General features: G+C 36.7%; 1 protein-coding gene across 3 annotated transcripts in view; it reads left to right on the forward strand.

The window, feature by feature from the left end:
• The window catches only part of LOC139438387 (U2 small nuclear ribonucleoprotein auxiliary factor 35 kDa subunit-related protein 2-like), a 45,251-nt gene that overhangs the window by 11,560 nt on the left and 14,606 nt on the right, over window positions 1–19,085 (forward strand). For all 3 annotated transcript variants that reach the window (XM_071213506.1, XM_071213505.1, XM_071213504.1), the window contains exons 4-6: window positions 9,963–10,071; window positions 10,322–10,408; window positions 18,815–18,853. In XM_071213506.1, coding sequence (XP_071069607.1) covers window positions 9,963–10,071; window positions 10,322–10,408; window positions 18,815–18,853 — 235 coding nt within the window. The remainder of the gene's footprint in view (window positions 1–9,962; window positions 10,072–10,321; window positions 10,409–18,814; window positions 18,854–19,085) is intronic.

Genomic DNA, 19,085 nt, shown 5'->3' on the forward strand with positions numbered 1-19,085 from the left:
GTAATAACTCATTATTCTTGCTTATAATAAAGATGCCTGTTATGAAGATGGTATGTTTGATATGATGTAAAGAACTATTTATTTTTTATTAGGGATCTGAGTTTACAGAAAAATCATGTAAACAATAATCTTCCCCAAGAACTATCCTATTGTTGGCACTTTGCAGTAATGTGATACCTTTATTACAATTGGTAAAAGAATATTAAATAGTATTATTACCTCTTGTGCATCGTTTATGTTAGACATATCTTTTTCCCACATGCCACCGTATTATTAACATGTAATTAGTGTTGTACATTTGTTATAACTCATTGAAAACATTGTCATACCTGTACTATCAACCCCTTACAATAGGGTTCACTATATTATACAGTTCTGTTTCATGTTCTAATTTTTAATCTAGTAACACATACAATCTGACATTTCCCCTTTTAACCACATTGACATATATAATTCAGTACTGTTAATTATACTCAAATACTGTGCTGCTACCACTGGCTTCCATTTTGAAAACCTCACAATCAACCTAAACAGAAATACTATATAAATGAAGCATCATGTCCCCCCTTCTCTACTCTCAGTGTATCCACTAATAACCTGTATTCTAGATTCTAACTCTGTGAGTTTGCTTATATGTAATTAGTTTCTCTTAGTGAGATCAAACCACAGTTTCATTTTTGTCTTCCAATTTCACTCAGCCTAATGTTCTCTAGATTCATCAGAGTTGTCGCAAGCATCAGGACTTCATTCCTTTTTATGGCTGAATAATATTCCATTATATGTTAATAGAACATTTTGTTTAGTCATTGACAGAGGGACATTTGGGTTACTTCCATCTTTTAGCAATTGTGAATAATGCTGTTATTCCCGTTATTAATCTAGCTAAAGGTTCATCAGTTTTCTTGGCCTCTTCAAACAACTAACTTTATTTGGTTAATTATTTCTTTTTCCTTTTTAAAAAAATGCTAAATTTCATTTATTTCTACTTGTTTTGGGGGTTAGTTTGCTGTTCTTATTCTAGTTCTTTCAGGTGTGAAATTAGATCTTTGGTTTAGCTCTTTTGTCTTTTTTAATGTCAGTGTTCAGAGCTATAAAATTTCCTTTCAGCACTGCCTTCACTTCATCCTATATATTCTGTTGTGTTCCATATTGTATTCTAGTTTTCATTCATTTCAAGATATTTACTGATTTCCTTGCAATATCTTCTTTGACCCACTTTTTATGTATGATGTATGGATTTTTAACATTCATATTTTTGTTGATTTCCTGATACTGATTTCTACTTTTGTTCCATTATGATCATAGAAGTTTTGCATAATCTCAATCTTTGTAAATTTATTGAGACTTTTTTTGTGATCCAAGATGTGTTCTACACTGGAAAATGATCCTTGTGCACTTGAGGAGAATGTATACCCTGCTGTTTTGGGGTGCAGTGTTCTGTATACGATGGTGAAGTGTAGATAATTTATTATAAATTATTCAAATCCTCTATTTCATTATTGTAATTCTGTCTGTATGTCCTATCTTTTGATGAGAGTGTTTTATTAGTCTCCAACTATTACTTCGAGATGTCTTTTTTTTCAGTTTTGCCTGTGTTTGCCTCTTATATTTTGGGACACTCAAATATTTATGATTGATTTATCTTTTTGCTGTGTTGCCCCTTTTATAATAGATAGTATCCTGCTTTGTCTTTCTTAAAAGCTTTTGACATAAAGTATTTTTGTCAGAATTTACAAAGCTACCCAACTGTTTCTTTGGTTACTGTTTGTATATCTTTTCCTGCCCCTTCACTTTCAATCTCTTTGTGTTTTGGTTGTTGTAAGCTGAGTTTCTTGTAAAGAGTATACACTTAGATCATGCTTTTTTATCCAATCTGCCAATCTGTTTCTTGTGTCTTTTAATTGGGATTTTTAATCCATTAACATTCAGTATTATTACTGAAAAAGCATTATTTCAGCCATTTTATCCTTTGTGTTTTTTTTTTTTAAGGATTTGCCAACTCTGGACATATCATACAAATGGGACCGTATATTAAGTGGTCCTTTAGACTGGCTTCTTTAACTTAGAATAATGTTTTCAAGATTCATCCATGTTGTCCCATGTATCAGTATTTTGTGCCTTATGGCCAAATAGTATTCCATTGTATGGATATGCCACATTCTGTTTACCCATTCATCAGTTGATGACTTCTGGGTTATTTCCAGTTTTTGGCCATTGTGAATAATGCTGCCTTAAGCATTAAGGCACAAGTTTTGTGTGAATATGTTCTTTGATTCTCTTGAATATATACCTAGGAGTAGAATTGCTAGGTCATATATATGGTAATGCTGCTTAATTTTTTGAAGTATTGCCAAACTTTCCCACAGTGGCTGCTCTGTTTTACAGCCTTAATAGCAATGTAAGAGGGTTCAATTTTTCCACATCCTTGCCAATACTTTCTATTTTCTGTCCTTAGTCTTCCTAGTGGATTTTTTTTTAATTAATTAATTAATTTTTTAATTTCTTTTTTCCTCTTCCCTGCCGGTATCCTGCCCCCCCACCCAGTCTGTTCTCTCTATCCGTTCGCTGTGTGTTCTTCTCTGTCCTTTGGTTTTATTTGTCTTTCTTTCCTCTCCCTTTTCTTTTATTGCAACCTTTTTCTATATAGTTGATCTTTTGTGATACATTAACTTTATCATTAACTTTTTTTGTGATACATTAACTTTTTTTGTGATACATTAACTTTATCTGATTTCGTATATTTTTAAAGTACTTTATTTGTAATTACTGTGGAATTTATATTAAACATATATATATATTATCTACTAATTTAAAAAGAGACCAATTTATCTTCAGAACTTACATGTTCTCTGCTAACATATTCCTGTTTCCCTTCTTTATGGTGTTGCTTTTGTTCCTCTTTGCCACTTTTTATTTTGTGTCTCCATTGTTAGGACATATGCTTTTTCTTGTTCAAGTCTATTCTGACTCTTAAAGCAATTATAGAATAATATACTGAGGATACAGTAGTATTTGGTTTTTACATTTACTCTTTTAGTTACCCTTACTGATAATCTTTTCTTCATACTGCTCCAGGCCACTCTCTTCTGTCTTTTCCTTTTAATGTGCAGAACTCAGAAATTCTTCTCGAGCAGGTAATTTGTTGACAGTCTCTCTCAGTTTGTATTTTTCTGTGACTTTTTTAAGCCTACTCTTATTTTTGGAGGCCAATTTTTCTGGATAAAAATTTTTGACTGGTATATTTTCTGTTTAACAACTTAATTATATTGTAAAACTGCCTTCTCACCTCCATGGTTTCGGAATGAGAAATCAGCACAGTCTTATTGTGGATTCTCCTATATGCAACAAAACACTTTTCTCTTGCATTGAGAATTCTCTATCTTTGGCATTTGATATTCTGAATATATGTCTTAGAGGAGGTCTATCAGGATTTATTCTATATGTGTTTGAGATTCTTTGACATATCTATGTCTTTCATAAGAACTGGGAAATTTTTGACCATTATTTCTTCATTCTTTCTGCCCCTTCTCCCTTCTCTTCTCCTTCTTGGACAACCCATGACATGTATGTTTGTATGCTTCAGGTTGTCACCAAGTGCCTGGGATATTGCTCAAATTTTTTTCTGTTCTTCTGACTGTATAATGTCTCTTGCCCTGTCTTTTAGTTCATTGATCCTTTCTCCTGCCTTCTTCAGTCTGCTGTGTATGCCTCTAGTATGTTTTAATCTCTATTGTACCTTTTATCACCCTAATTTCTCTTATGTTTCTTTTTATATTTTCAAATTATTCTTTATGCTCACACCTTGTCTTCCTAATATCCTTTGGCTCTTTATATCCATATTTTTCTTCATCTTATTGAATTGATATATGGGATTTATTTAACTTTTTTTTATTACTTTTTCTTCCTTGTTCCTCTTCTATTTTTCATTTTTTTTAGGTAAAAAAATATTTTCAGGGTACTTTAGAGTACATAAATGTTATGTAAAAAAAATAGGGGATTCCTATTTGCCTCACTCCCTCCTCATCCCACACCTTTCCACATTGACAACATCCTTCATTAGTTACAATTGATGAACACATATTGAAGCATTGCAACTAACCATGGATATCGTTCTGTCCTTCACAATTTTGTAAGTTGTGGTAAATATGTAATGACCTTTATCCATAACTGCAACATCATGTAGGACAATTCTGATCTTCTGAAAAAGCTCCTATAATACACCTATTTTTCCTTCTCCCTTCCCTCAGAACCTCAGGTGGTGGCTCTCTCTACAACAAAGACAAAAGTTCTTCCATTGCTAGAAAAATAATAAGTTATAGTAGAATAATAATAAGTCTGCTTTAGTTCATTGTTCATTCCCCAATCTTGAGGATTTGGGAATAGTAATACCCACTCTGCCTCTAATTGAGAGGGGCTTAGACACCCCATTAGGCAGATGGATGGTCATTGTCCATCATCATCTCCTTGTTAGTTGTTCCGAATGAGTCCAATGAACTGGAGAGTAGATGTTCCAACTCTCTTGAGCTTCAGGGCCCAACTGGCACATGGAATGACAAACGATTTAAGTCTCTTGGACATAACACCTATGAACTCTAAGACATATACCCTACTAACTATAGGTTCAGATAGAAGGGGCAGAAGAGCCATGTGTAGGGAAATCACAAATGAGTCCAACTGTGTCCACTGGGGAATGTAAATTCCAAAATAAGGCCCACTGGCACAGCACTAACCTCCTGAGCTATCTGCCATGCCTATAGTGTGTGGATGTCTCTTGAGCCCTTAGGAGCCCCACTATTTGAGGCACTGTTTTCTGTGGCAGTGAGATCCTGCTGAGACATGAATAAGCATTACCTCTGAAATGACCTCCCACTGAAAAACCTCATTTATATTTACCCCTCCCCTCTTTTGGTCAAAATTTTTTTCCTAGGTGCATTGCTAATTGGCACTTGATGATAATCCCTTGGTGCCTGGGAAGCTCATCCCTGGGAGCCATGTTCCACTCTGGAGGGAAGGTAGTGGTGTTTAAATGCTGAGTTTGGCTTAGAGAGTCTATATTTAAGCAACAAGGAGGCCCTAAGGAGGTAATCCTTAAGCAACATATACTAGGCTAAGTTTCAAATCAAAAGAAAAGGTTCAGAAGTATGATCATCAATATAAACGGCCAGTTGCAATGGTCCATCCACTTTCACTAGGCATCGCCCCTGTACTAGTGGGATTGTTGCTGTCTTAGAGTATGTAGCAGAGCTCCCCAGAATGGGAATTCAGTATTCTTTTGGTTATTGTGTGGATATCCACTGAGACCTTGTCCACTGAGCACTTGAACACATTCATATGTCTTAGAATATGCCCCAGGCGAAACCCCTCCCATGCTCCACCGATCCCTTACACCCTGTACCAATTATCCTCCCCTGCCACATAGACCCTTCTATGATACAAAACCTCTCCAAAAGTGAGGCCAAAAATAACCAAAATAATATTCATAAGAAAATGAAATAATGATAGTTTTAAAAATAACAATTAAAATACAAAAAATATTTTTAAAATTTGTAATAAAAAATGAAAAAAATTTGATATGTTTTTTATTACTGTATGATCTGTTGTCTTGTATGTACAGTGGCAGTTTCTTCTGAATATTCCCCCAGTGTCTTATTTTTTTTTCATTTTATCTTTAAAGAAGCTTTAGATTACAGAAGTCATGTAAGGATTATAGGGGATACCCTTATACCCAATGCCATCCTCTTTTCCCTTCTCCCCTGTTAATAATATTTTTCATAAGGAAGATACAGGTGATGTTCAAATATTGAAGCATCGCTGCTAACCATGGTTAATGGTTTACATTATGATTTACATTTAGGACCTTAACCTTTTTAAAATTTTGAAATATTTAAAGTGGCCTATATCTTTTATTTAATGATCATGTAGAACAATTCTAATGCCCTAAAAATTCACTGTTTTCCATCTATTCTGTTCTTTCCTCCTTCAGCTCGGCTATGGTAACCATTCAGTTTCACTTTTGAATAAAATTCATCCTTATTTGCAATAATATTGAGGGTTTGACATATCGTTCTATTTTCTTTGGTTAAGCACTCCTGTATTCTCGAGGGATCCTTTTAATTGAGAACATGACACAGTTTCCCAGGATGGGAGTTTAATATTTTTTTGTTTATTGTGAGGGTCTCTAACCACTGATATAACACACTATCACAAGATAATCTTTTACACATTCTGAAGAAGGCTCTCTCAGGTTTGCCTTGTCCATTAGTGCCCCCCACCTCTTCTAAAACCATACACCAGTAAGCTCCCCTACCATCTTTGGCAAAAGAACATGCCGTACTTTGTAGTTTAACTGCAAATCCCGGAATTCACCTGCCCCTTCCTCCAACTCCGCCCCCAGTTCGATGGATAGCCCAACTCAACCCCCACATCCTATCCCCCTCACACACCAGCACCACTGAATACAAAAGCATCACTATACCACTGTCATGCCCATCCACTGCACAACTACTGCCTACCACCGTAGAGAATTTGCCAATATGGGCATTTGCTCACACCCCTCTATTCCCTTTCTGTCTTGTATAAACCTGTCTTCCAGACTGTAGCTCTGTGAGTCTGCTCAATTTGCTTAATTCATATCAGAGAGGTCATGTGATATTTGTCCTTCAGTGCCTGGCTTACTCAATATAAGGTCTTCAAGATTTATCCATGTTATCTTATGTATTAATGCTGCATTCCCTCTTACACCTGAAGATTTAATTTGTTCCTTAACTGAGCCATATTTTCCTGTTTCTTATTATGGCTTTTAATTTTTGCATATGTGAAAGCATCTGATTACCTTGATGAGGTATTTCTGGAGGTCAGTTTCATCCTCTTCCAGAGTTTTGTTGTTCATTGACTTTGTGTTCAAGCTCTTCTTTGGTGCTTAGTCCAACTTTTAATTGATCTTTATATGGTCACCCTGATTTTATTTAGTTTTTTTTTTTTTTTCCGGCTCTTTATCTTATTATTACCCTGGATAATTGGTACAATTTTTAAGTTTGCAATTTGGAGCAGTCTTTCAAATGTTACATCTCCAGAGTAAACTGCTTTTCCTTTTTTCCTTCTCTGGGATTTTTTTTTTTTCCCTTGGGGATTTTGTTATGTTGTTTGTTTCTTCCAGGATTTTCTCCCCAGTTGGTACAATTTTTTTAAATTGGCCCCCTCTCTCAGTGGCCCGTTTCCGTACACTTTTCAGTTCTGGACCCCTACTATCATTTGGCAGTTCTTCCATTTACTTCCATCACCCTCCCTTTTCCTTTTTGGCTTTTCTGCCAGCAGTTTATCTCCCAATAGGGTATTCCACCCCAGGAAGCCAGATGGGGTCAATTCAGAGAAGGTGGGTGTGAGAGTTTGAAGTTATTTTATGAATCCCTAAAAGAAAAAGATTATGTTCTTAAACTTATCTATTCCTGTGGTTTTGATACCCTTTGATTGTATTAAATCCAGTTGAGGGGGTCTCCAAATATATTACTTGATAAGAGCAATATAGGGTTTTGATTAGAATTCTGCCATGAGTCATGACTCAGGTTGCATTTTGGCACCCTTACCGGAGCTGATATAAGTAGAGACAACAGAGAGACACACAGGAAAAGAAAGCTGCCATATTTAATTCTCCAATGTGAGAGGAAGGACTCCAGTTTTGCCGTAGCAAGGAGAGAAGCCCCCAAGAGGCTTTAGGGCTGAGGGCTAGGAAGAGATGAGATGTATGCCTAATAGCTTGCAGCTGAAATTGGGAAGAAAGCAGAGCAGCTGAGACTAATAGAGGAAGCCTGGAAAGAGATAAGCCCTATGCCTGGTTGCCCATAGCAGAGGTCCAGAAAGGAAGGCAGAGACCTTGGCTGCAATGGGTAGCCATCTTGCTTTGCCATGTGGCCAGAAAACAGGATCAATAGTAGCCAGTTCTAGTGAGAAAGCGCCTTTGATCATGCCCTGATTTGGACATTTCACAGCCTTGGGACTATAAGCCTTTACCCCAAATAAACCCCCCTTTTTAAAATATAACCCATTTCTGATACTTTGCATCGGCAGCCTTTTGACAAACTAAAACAGAAATTGGTACCAAGAGTGAGATATCTACTGCTCAGAATTACCAAAAATATTGGGATAGCTTTATAAATGGGTAAGGGTTATTTTTTGGAGGAATTGTGAGGTGCTTGATAAAAACGACATAACATTGCTTTGAAGAGACTGTTGGTAAAAACATGGATGCTGAAGAAGCTTTTGATAAAACCTTAGACAGAAATGAGATTATTATTGGAAACTGGAGGAAAGGTGATTTGTTTTAAAGTGGTGAAGAACTTGGAAAAATTGACTCCTGACGTTAAAAGGAAGGCAGAATTTGAAAACAAAGAGTCATTTAGCTGAGAAGATTTCCAAGTAAATGTGGAAAATGCAGCCTGACTTCTCTTTGCAGCTTATATTAAAATGTGAGAGGAGAGAGAGAACTGAGAACTGAATTGCTGCTGGGCACAAAGAAATCAGAGATTGATGATTTGGGAAATAACAAGCTTCTGGAAAACAAGCCCACAAAGGATAGTGCTCCATGTGAGGACTTAAATTTGGAACTTGTAAGTCAGGATTGGAAATAACAGTTATCCTGAAAGCATGGACCCCTGTGAACAACATGCAAAACTCTCGAGTTGTTTGTAAAGTCTGTATGAACAAAACCACTGTCAACCTGGATTTAAAAGGAACAGGGAGCAGAGAGTGAAGGAAAAAACAGATTTGAGTGGAAAACTGTGGAAGCTGAGATCTGGACTTTGGACATCTTCTTAGGCCAGGAGAGGGACCCCACCCATGTGGGCAGAAAGGGTGAGTTTGCCCCATAATTTGAATAGAGTAAATCTTCCAGCCTGTTGTTCAAGGAGAGGTTGGCTGTCCCAGGCTTTAGAGAGGGTCGAACACATACCCTGGTGGATGGGGAGTGTTAAGTTACTGTGCCACTGTTCTGAGGGTAGGTGGACCTGTTCCCCATAGTTGGGGGAGAGTTAGGTTGCCACTCCACTTCTCTGAGGGTGTTAGGCCTGTATGCCAGAGATAAGGCAGGATTTTGCCATCACTTCACTGTACTAAGGGGATTGTGACTGTCCCCCAGAGATTGGGAAAAGTATGGCCATCACCCCAATATAAAGGACAAGCACTTTGGTTGCTCTCAGATGAGCTTTGGAATACAATAATTCATGAGGAGAAGGCAGAGATCAGGATACGTCCCTGTGCCATCAAATGTGTCAGATTCTTACTTGATGCTGTGAGTGGCTCTATAGTTTTTGTCCATACTTGAAGGGACACTGGCCTCTGCGTCTTTATGACTCCTAAGCTGCAAGGGACTGAGTGGCAGGTCCAGGACAGAAATATTTTACTTATTCTTGTAGCTTATCCTCCTTTTTCTTTGAATCAGCTTTTGTGGAGTACTTCTCTAATCTCTGTTTCTTCCAGAGTCTAAGCAAGTCCTTTTATTAGCTGATGCTAAAGGAAGACTTTCCCAGCTGATCTCGAACATGATCACAATGTAATTTTATTTTCCTTCTTTCAACAATTTAGGCATTTGAGCTCAAACCATGGAGATGCCTTAACTGCACAGAGGGGAAGTCTGAGATTTTTGAGTCTTTAATGGCATGTAAACATTGCTAACAGGAAAGTCCCAGCATTGTTTTTTTAATGTGAACGATACCACAGATAAACACAAATGAAAAGTAGAAGTAGTGGTTTTAAGTTATCTTCTTGGAAGACGCTGAGATGTACTTTTCCAAAATTTCTATACCTTTCTTCTGGCTTTCGTATGCCCCATAATTATCTCACTTAATTGCTTTAAAGAAAACATTTCTTAATGTTATTTTATTTTAATCATTCTCATGTATTATTTTGCAGTAATGTGTAGATGTGTGTGCATATGTGTTTCTCTTTTTATTATATCATTATATCGATAGGCAAAAATTACATGAGGAATGGTTGCTAAGAGAGCAAAAGGCACAAGAAGAATTCAGAATAAAGAAGGAAAAGGAAGAGGCGGCTAGAAAACGGCAGGAAGATCTAGAGGTGCTGTATTTATTAAATTAATTAACCTATTAACTAATTAATAAGATACCAAAAGTTAGTGCTACTTAAAATTCAAAATGACATTTCCTTAGTAAGAGTTGCATGTATTGAACTTAAAATAACTGATACTGCCCTTTTATCAAAGTATTTTTAATTTTTTTAAAATTTATTCTTTTCATTCATTCCCTCATATTTTAAATGTTGAGGTAAATAGGAAAAAAATTACCTTTCTTTCTGTTTTCTTTTAAAGAAAAAGTTAAGGGAAGAATGGGAAGAACAGCAGAAAAGAGAAAAAGAACAGGAGGAGCAGAAACTACAGGAGAAGAGAGAAAGAGAGGTGATTCCTGTAGTAGGGGGATAAACACACTATCCTCATAAAGTGTTGACATGGAGTGTGATGTGCTTGATGAATAATATATCAGCATGTGAGGTGTATTTGTTCTGCTTGAAAGCAGACTTTAAAAAAAAATTTTTTTTTACTTTGGACATATGGTGCTCTACTTTGGGTCTGTAAATGGAAGCTTAAACTGCCTTGAATTAAGGTCTTTCTTTAACTTGACCCAGTTGATCGTTGATATAAGGTTGGCAAGCTTTTTCCGGCTGTTATTAAATATAGTAAATAATATTTTTGGCTTTGTAGTCCAAAGTCTGTCGCCAGCATTCATTTCTGCAGCTGTAGCTCAGAAACATCCATAGGTATTAAGTATATGGTGTGTGTGGCTATGTGCCAGTAAATCTTAATTTATAGGAATAGGTAGCTGACCCCTCCTTTACATTATTTATCCTTCTATAGGAAATGGTACTATTTTAAGGCCTGTATTGATTGGTTTATTTAGAGAATAACTTTTTGTATAGTTATCACATTGATTTAATTCACAAGAGAGTTAACTGCTTATGATACAATAACAATTTAGAGTGATTAAAGTCTCAAATATTCAGGATTTAGGATTTTTTTTTTTTTTGTCAGTAAATCTTGCCTTTCCAAATTGGGCTACTGAAGGCAATTGTGGCTAACAGAAACGCCTTTTTTTAAAAAATCTTGAATAATATTACTCTTCCAGGATTCTCTTTTAAATATTGACTTGGAATATTTTGCTGCTCTCCCTTAATAGTGCATTAATTTCAAAGATATTATAAATTATCTTTACGTATTCAACCGCATATATCTTTTTTATAATATTACTGTATGAATTAACTTATAATAGGAAAAAATGCATTTGGTTAAATTTTAGTCATTATGGAGAAGAAACAACTTTCACAATCATTTTTTATTGTGTCCCAGATCACTGATAATCAGTTAATTTCAGTGCAAACTTTTGACATTCTAATTTGAGCAATATTTTCCTTGTGAGGTAAGATTATGCTATATTTTAAGGGTAGGGCCAAAAAATTGTTTGACGCTTTTTTTTAAAAATAATCTTTATTTTCAGAGAATTTTTAGATTACAGAAAAATCATATGGAAAGTGTAGGAAATTCCCATATAACCCACTCCCTCTCCTCTACCATGTTTTCCCCTATTTGTAATGTCTTACATTTGTGGGTACATTTGTTAAAATTGATGAACCAGTCTTGAAACATTACTACTAACCAAAGTCCGTAGCTTAAATTTACTTTATGATTTGCACTTAGTACTGTACAGTTTCATAGATTTTGCTAACTGTATAATGGCCTGTATCCATCATTGCATTATCAAACAGAACTACTCCAAAGGCACAAAAATGCCCTGTGTAGTACTTCCTCTACCCTGAGAACCTCTGGTAACCCCCATCTTTATATCAATGTTACAAGTTCTTCTGTTACCACCCACTGTAACTGCAATAATAATAAATCTAGTTTGGTCCATGGTTGCCCTCCCTGCTTAAGTTTGTTCATTCCTCAGTCTTGAGGAGTTTGGGATGTTGTTCACTCTGCTTCAGATTAAGAGGTGCCTTAGATATTTTTGGGAAGATGGAAGGAACTATTTTATTTGCAGTTGTAGATACTTTCTGTTTTGCGGGATGGGATTTGTCCATCACTATCATTTTGTTATTTGTGCTGAGGACTGGAGAGTAGGTATTAGCCACAGCTCTGCTGAGATTCAGGGCTCAACCAGCATATGAACAGACTAAAGATTTAAGTCTCTGAGACATATATTTAATGACTGTAGTAATAATTATAGTTTCAAATAAAAGGGGTAGAAGAATCATGAGAAGGGAAATTATAAATGAATTTAACTCTCTAATTTTGGGGAAATAGATTAGCATATCTCCCAAAATAATGCCCACTGATTGGGTACTGATTTCATGGGGTCTGTGCCTTGCCTGTAATGTTCAGAAGATCCCAGAGCCCTTGGGATTACTTTTGTTTGAAGCTTTGTTTTCTGTGGCAGTTAGTGAAATCTGCCTGAGAACTGCATATAAGTACAACCTCTGGAATAGACTTCCTGACTTCTCTGAAATCTCTTAGCTATAAAAACTCCTTTGGATTTAATGTTTCCCCCTTTTGGTCAAGGTCTTTTTCCAGATGCATAGCTGGTTGGCACTAAATTGTAATCCCTCTGTGCCAGGGAGGCTTATCCCTAGGAATCATGTCCCACGTTAAAGGGAAGGTAGTGAGTTTTATTTACTGAGTTTGGCTTAGAAAGAGGCAACATTTTAGGTTTCCAGGATGTAACTCCTAGGCATTAATTATTAGGCTAAGTTTCCATTTTATAGGAATAAGCACCGTAAGTTCAAGCATTAGTGTTGAAGGTTGGTACTTTGACCTGATTTATTTTATTTGATACTCTATTTGAGAAAATAATAGCACTACACAGAATGGGCATTTAAGATTTGTTGGCAACTGTGTGGCTCTCCACCACTGAGAAAACACCCTTGACAACACAAACATATCCCATTCTGGCTTACCCCAAGTGCCACCTCCCTAGACATCCCCCTTCCCCCCATGCTGCACCAGAGATGCCCCCCTGGCAGAGATCCTGAAAGAAAATTCCCACAATAGTATTTTCAATCTTGGCATCCTCAGAATTCACCAAGCCACACATTCTGTTTTTCCACCCTCCAGTCCTTCCCCCAACACCAAAGACAATTCAAATACCCCACAACCCCGTGCACAGTCACAGCCCAATGCTGTTGACCACACTTACATAACTGCCCCATCATGAACTCCATCCAGTACCCAACCCACCACCATTGATTGCCTTTATCATAGATTCTGCCCAGATTGAGCATCAGCTCACCAATTCTACTCCCTTTCTATCTCCTTACAATCAGTCTTCCAGATTCTCATCTGTGAGTATGCTCAATATCCTTAGATCATACCAGTAAGAGCATGCAATATTTGTCCTTTAATGACTGACTTCAGTCAACATAAGTTCCTTGAGGTTCATCCATGTAGTTTCATGTGTCAATACTTCATATCTTCTTATAGCTGAGTAATAACCCATCATATGTATACACCACATTTTGTGTATTCATTTATCTGTTGCTGGATACCTGGGTTGCTTTCATATTTTGGCAGTTGTGAATAATGCCATTATGTACATTGGTATGCATCTATCTGTGTTGATGCTCTCAATTCTTCCAGGTATATTTCTACTATATTATTCCGGGTATATACCTACTAATATTATTCTATAGTTAGCTTCCTAATAAACTATCAAACCATTTTCCACAGTGGCTCTGCCATTCCACATTCTCATCAGCAATGAATGAGAGTTCCAATTCATCCACATCCTCTCCAATAGCCTCTCCAACACTTTTTTTTAATGGGACCCAGGCTCATAAGTATAATATGATATTTCATTTTGATTTTGATTTGCATTTCCCTAATAGCTAGTAATGTTGAGCATCTTTTTATGTGTTTTTTAGCCATTTATATTTTCTCTTTGGAAAGTGTCTATTCACATCTCTTGTCCAGTTTTAAATGGGTTGTCTTCTTAATTTTAGGATGTAAAATTTCTTTATATATGCTATTAGGCCCTTATCAGATAAATAGTTCCCAAATATTTTCCCCCATTAAGAAAATGCCTTTTTACTTTCTTGATGCAAGTTTTTAATTTTGAGAAGGTCCATTTGTTTTTTCTTTCCTGTTTTTTTTTTCCTTTTGCTGCTGTTGTTGTGGTTGGTTTATACGTTGGGTATAAAGTTCATGAAACCATTTCCTACCACAAGATCTGGTAGATGCTTCCCTACACTATCTTCTAGGAGCTTAATTGTCTTGGCTCTCATTTTTGGTCTTTGTTCCATTTTAAATTAATTTTTTTGTAGTGCTTGAGATGATGATCTTTCTTTCTTTTGAATATGGATATTCAGTTCTTCCACTGAATAGCTGAAGAGACTGTTCTGTCCCACTCGAGTGGGCTTGGTGGCCTTGTCGATTACCAATTAACTGTATATGTGTTGGTCTTTATCAGAACTCTCAGTTTGCTTCCATTGCTCAGTATGTCTATCATTGTGCCAATACCATGCAGTTTTGACACTCTAGTTTTGTAGTATGCTTGTAAGTCAGGTAGTGTGATTCTTCCAATTTCATTTTTCATTTTCAAGACATGTTTGGCTATTCACAGTTTCTTACCCTTCCAAATAAATTTGACAACTGGCTTTTCCATTTCTTGAAAAAAAAAATGCTGTTGAAACCTTTATTTTGATCGATTTTGTAAATTAGTCTGGGTACAACTGACATCTTAATGATATTTTGTCACCTATTTCATGAACATGGGATATTCTCCCTATATTTAGATCTTCTTTGATTTCTTTTAGCAATGTTGTGTCATTTTCTGTATATAAATCCTTTACATACTTTGTTTCTTCCTAGAAATTTGATTCTTTTAATTGTTACTATGAATGGAATTTATTTCTCCATTTCCTCCTCAAACTGCTCCGTATTGGTGTATGGAAACACTATTGAATTTTCCATCCTTATGTAGCAATTATATTAGGATAATGTTGGCATCATGGAATGAGTTAGGTAATGTTCTCTCCTCTTCAATTTTTTTAAAAAGTTTGAGCAGGTTTATATTAGTTCTTTCTGGAATGAATGGTAGAATTCACCTATTCATCTTGGTCTTAGGCTTTTTTTTGAAAGGATTTTGATGACTTATTCATTGTCACTACTTTTGACTGGACTGTTGAGTTCTTCTCTTTCTTTTTTCTTCAGTGTTGGTTGCTCATGTGTTTTTAGAAATTAATCTGTTCCTTCTCAGTTGTCCAAGGTATTGGCATGCAGTTTTTCAGAGTATCCTCTTTATTTCTGTGTGATCAGTGGTAATGCCCCTTCCCTCATTGCTGATTTTATTTATTTGTATCTTCTCCCTTATTTTCTTTGTTACTTTAGCTAAGGATTTATCAGTTTTAATAATATTCTCATAAAACAGCTTTTGGTTGTGATAATTCTTTCTGTTCTTTTAAGTGCTCAATTTCATTTAATTCTCCTCTTTTCTTTGTTATACCTTTCCTTCTATTTACTTGGGAATTACTTTGTTCTTTTTCTAGTTCTTCCAAGTGTACAGTTAGGTCTTTGATTTTAGTTCTTTTTAATACAGGCACTTACAGCTATTTTTTCTCTCACAAAACTGCTTTTGGTGTATCCCATAATTTTTTGGTTTGTTTTTATTTTCCCACAAGATAAATTTTATGTATTTCAACAAGGGGAAAACAAGCATTTTGTTTGCAAAATTCCTGTGAGAATTCTTCTCTGTCCAGAAGTTACACATACTTGCTGATTAATGACCTATCCAGTGAAGCTACCTTGGGGAAGATGTTGGAGTTAGATTGGAGCCTCCAACTCCCATCATTTCTTTCCAAGAAAGGTCATGGGAACAGATCGAGCCCTTCCCCTCAGATCTTCTCTGTAGGTTGTCAGCAGAAGTTTCAGATTCTTCCTAAAGTCCAAATGAGCTATATAGATCTAGCATTTTCACAAAAAGAAGTCAAAACTTTCCTGTTTTTGTGTGATAGTTTCAGATTTTTATGTGTTGTCGAAGTGTTTCACTTTTCTGCTGCAGATAACAAATCACCCTAAACCTCAGTGGCTAAAAATAGCATGTATTATTTCTAATGACTCTGTATGAGTGGGATGGATTTGGCCAGGCTGTTCCTTTGCTCTACTTGATGTTTAAGTGGGGCCACGTATTAATACCTAGGTGCACTCAGCTATAAGTCTGACTAGGACTGGAACACTAAGATGGCATCATTAGTATGTCTGGTCCTTAGCTGAGGTGAGCAGAATGGCTAGGGGGCTAGCTGGGTCTCGCTCTACACATGTTCTCTCACCATTCAACAGTCTAGCCCAAGCTTCTTTCTCAAGTGACTTCACCCAAATGGTGACAACAGAAACTGCAAGGCATCTTAAGGACTAGGCTCTGAAGTCACATAGTATCACTTCCTCTGCATTCTATTGGTCAAACCAAGATACAGGTCCAGCCCAGATTCAAAATACATGGAAATAAACTCCATGAATCCTATAGGTTTTGATATGTTGTATTATAAATTTCATTTGCTTTGAGGTAGTTACTGATTTCTCTTGCAGTTTCCTCCTTGACCTGCTGATTGTTTAAGAGCATGTTGTTTAACTTCCATGTATTCATACCTATTCCAGTTCTCCTTCCCTTTTTGATTTCCAGCTTCATACTGTTGTGGTCAGAAAAGTTGCTTTGTATAAATTAGTCCTTCTAAATTTGTTAGGACTTGTTCTGTGACGTAGCACGTGGTCTGTTCAGGAGAGTAATCCATTATGCACTCAGAAGAATGTATAGCTGCTGTTTTGGGGTTTAATTGTTTGGTATATGTCTAATGTATTATTCAAGAACTCTGTATTTTTATTGGTCCTCTGTTGAAATGTTGTGTGTAATGACAATCGTGTTGACTTGACATTCCCCACTGTGATGGTAGAGATGTCTATTTCTCTCTTAGGTTTGCCAGTACTTGCCTCATATATTTTGAGGCATCCTTGTTATGTGCATATTTATGATTTTTCTTTCTTCTTGGTAGATTATCCCTTTTATGAATATATATATAAAAGAAGGAAAGAATGGAAAAAAACAAAAAGGGGGGAAAATGAAATGAAAGATGGGAAAAACAATAAAAAAAGGAACTAAAAAAAACACAACAAAAAGATCAGGAAAAAAATGAGACTGAAAAGAAAGAAGTAAACACAAAACTGAAGGCGGCAGAAAGGGGGAAAAAAGAAAAAAGGGATGAAGGACAACAATGAAAAAAAATAAAGAAAATATAAAGAAGAAAAAAATTAAACAGGCTTTCACCACCAACAGTCAACTCAGCTCCTCTCCAGGTGTTTGTGCCCACTGATCAGTAACCTTCACAGGTACCTGGATAAAGAAAGAAAATAAAACCCCAAACTCTCTCTAGGGTGTCTAGGTTCCCTTGTGGGCCAGATTGCCCCTCTCCAGGAGCCAGCTGGTGTCAGCCCATGCACAGTTGCCCCATGGCACCCCTCCCGCCATGAGCAAGCTGGACAATGGCACACACACATTTTTTTTTAAAGATTAGTTTATTTATTTCTTGCCCCCTCTGTTCTCTGTGTCCATTCACAGTATGTTTTGTGACCACTTCTATCCTTACCAGTGGCACCAGGAATCTGTGTTTCTTTTTATTGCGTCATCTTGTTGTGTCAGCTCTCCAGTGTGTGCGGCACCATTCTTGGGCAGGCTGTGCTTTCTTTCGCCCTGGGTGGCTCTCGTTATGGGGCGCACTTCTTGTGCATGGGGCTTACCTACCTGGGGGAGACCCCTGCGTGGCACGGCACACCTTGTGTGCATCAGCACTGCGCATGGGCCAGCTGCACACGGATCAAGGAGGCCCGGGATTTGAACTGCGGACCTCCCATGTGGTAGACACTGTATCCGTTGGGCCAAGTCCGCTTCTTGGCACACACATTTGATTGCCCTGCAGTTCCCCTCTCCTCTGGAACCAGCTGTGCACCGGCACACATACACTTGACTGGCTACTGGCTTTCCTCTCTCTCAGAGTCGGCTGTGGCCAGTCCACCCACATTATTATCTCCCTGGCTCTATTCCCCAGAGCCAGCTGGGTGCCAGCTAGCCTGCTCTGTTGCCCATGGCTCCCCTCCACCCTGGGCTTCCACTATTCAACTGCCCTCTCTGTTTGCCCCCCCTGGCTTAATAAAGATAAAGACATAGATTTGGGGAATGTTGAACAACAGCCAGCAGGACCTTAACTGATAGAATGAATGGAGGGATGCGGAGGAAAATGGAAAAAGATTTAAGTCATATTCTTACTAGTTTAGTTTGCATGTCATTTACTGAGTTGGGGCATTTAGGTTTAGGGTAGGGGAAATTGGAGAGAATAGTTCTGTTTTATGCAAAATAAGTTAAAAATTAGCAGATAGTTATCAAGTACAAGACCAAGTAGAGTTATCAATTAAGCAGGTAGGAAGAGAAGTCTATTGAACATAATTTAAAACATTTTATAAATGGCCATTAGGTAGAAATTTCCTTGCATATGACAGACTTAGGAAGTCTTTTTAAAAGTTTGATATTTCTCATAAACCCTAGTTGCTACCGTGTTCATATGTGTAGTAATAGCATTGCATTTTTATAAGAGTCACTATTAAGGCTCATCTTAAAAACTAGAATATGGTTTATATGCCCAATTATACTAAATGTTGCTTACTGCTTACTAAAACTAATAGAGGAAAATACTTTAAGTGTTTTTTCTTAAACAGAGAAACCTGATGCGCCTTATTTCACAATTTTCATTAGTTCTATGCTTACACCATTTGTAGGAAGCTTTGCAGAAGATGTTGGATCAGGCTGAAAATGAGGTATTTTCAAAATCTTTCATTAAGAATTTGAAGCCAATAAACATTTCTTTAAAAACTATATATTCAGTAATGTTAGTCTTGTTAGATTACTTCTGGATACTTAGAATTACTTAAGGATCGGGCATGTATAAAACAACAAGAAAAGTGTATTGTTGAACAGAAATATGATACTGAATTACCCCATGACTGTTTATAGTCCCTAAAGTGTTTGTGAGCAATAACTCATACTATT

This window comes from Dasypus novemcinctus, chromosome Y (genome assembly GCF_030445035.2).
Source record: "Dasypus novemcinctus isolate mDasNov1 chromosome Y, mDasNov1.1.hap2, whole genome shotgun sequence".
In the NCBI taxonomy this organism is placed as follows: Eukaryota; Metazoa; Chordata; class Mammalia; order Cingulata; family Dasypodidae; genus Dasypus; species Dasypus novemcinctus.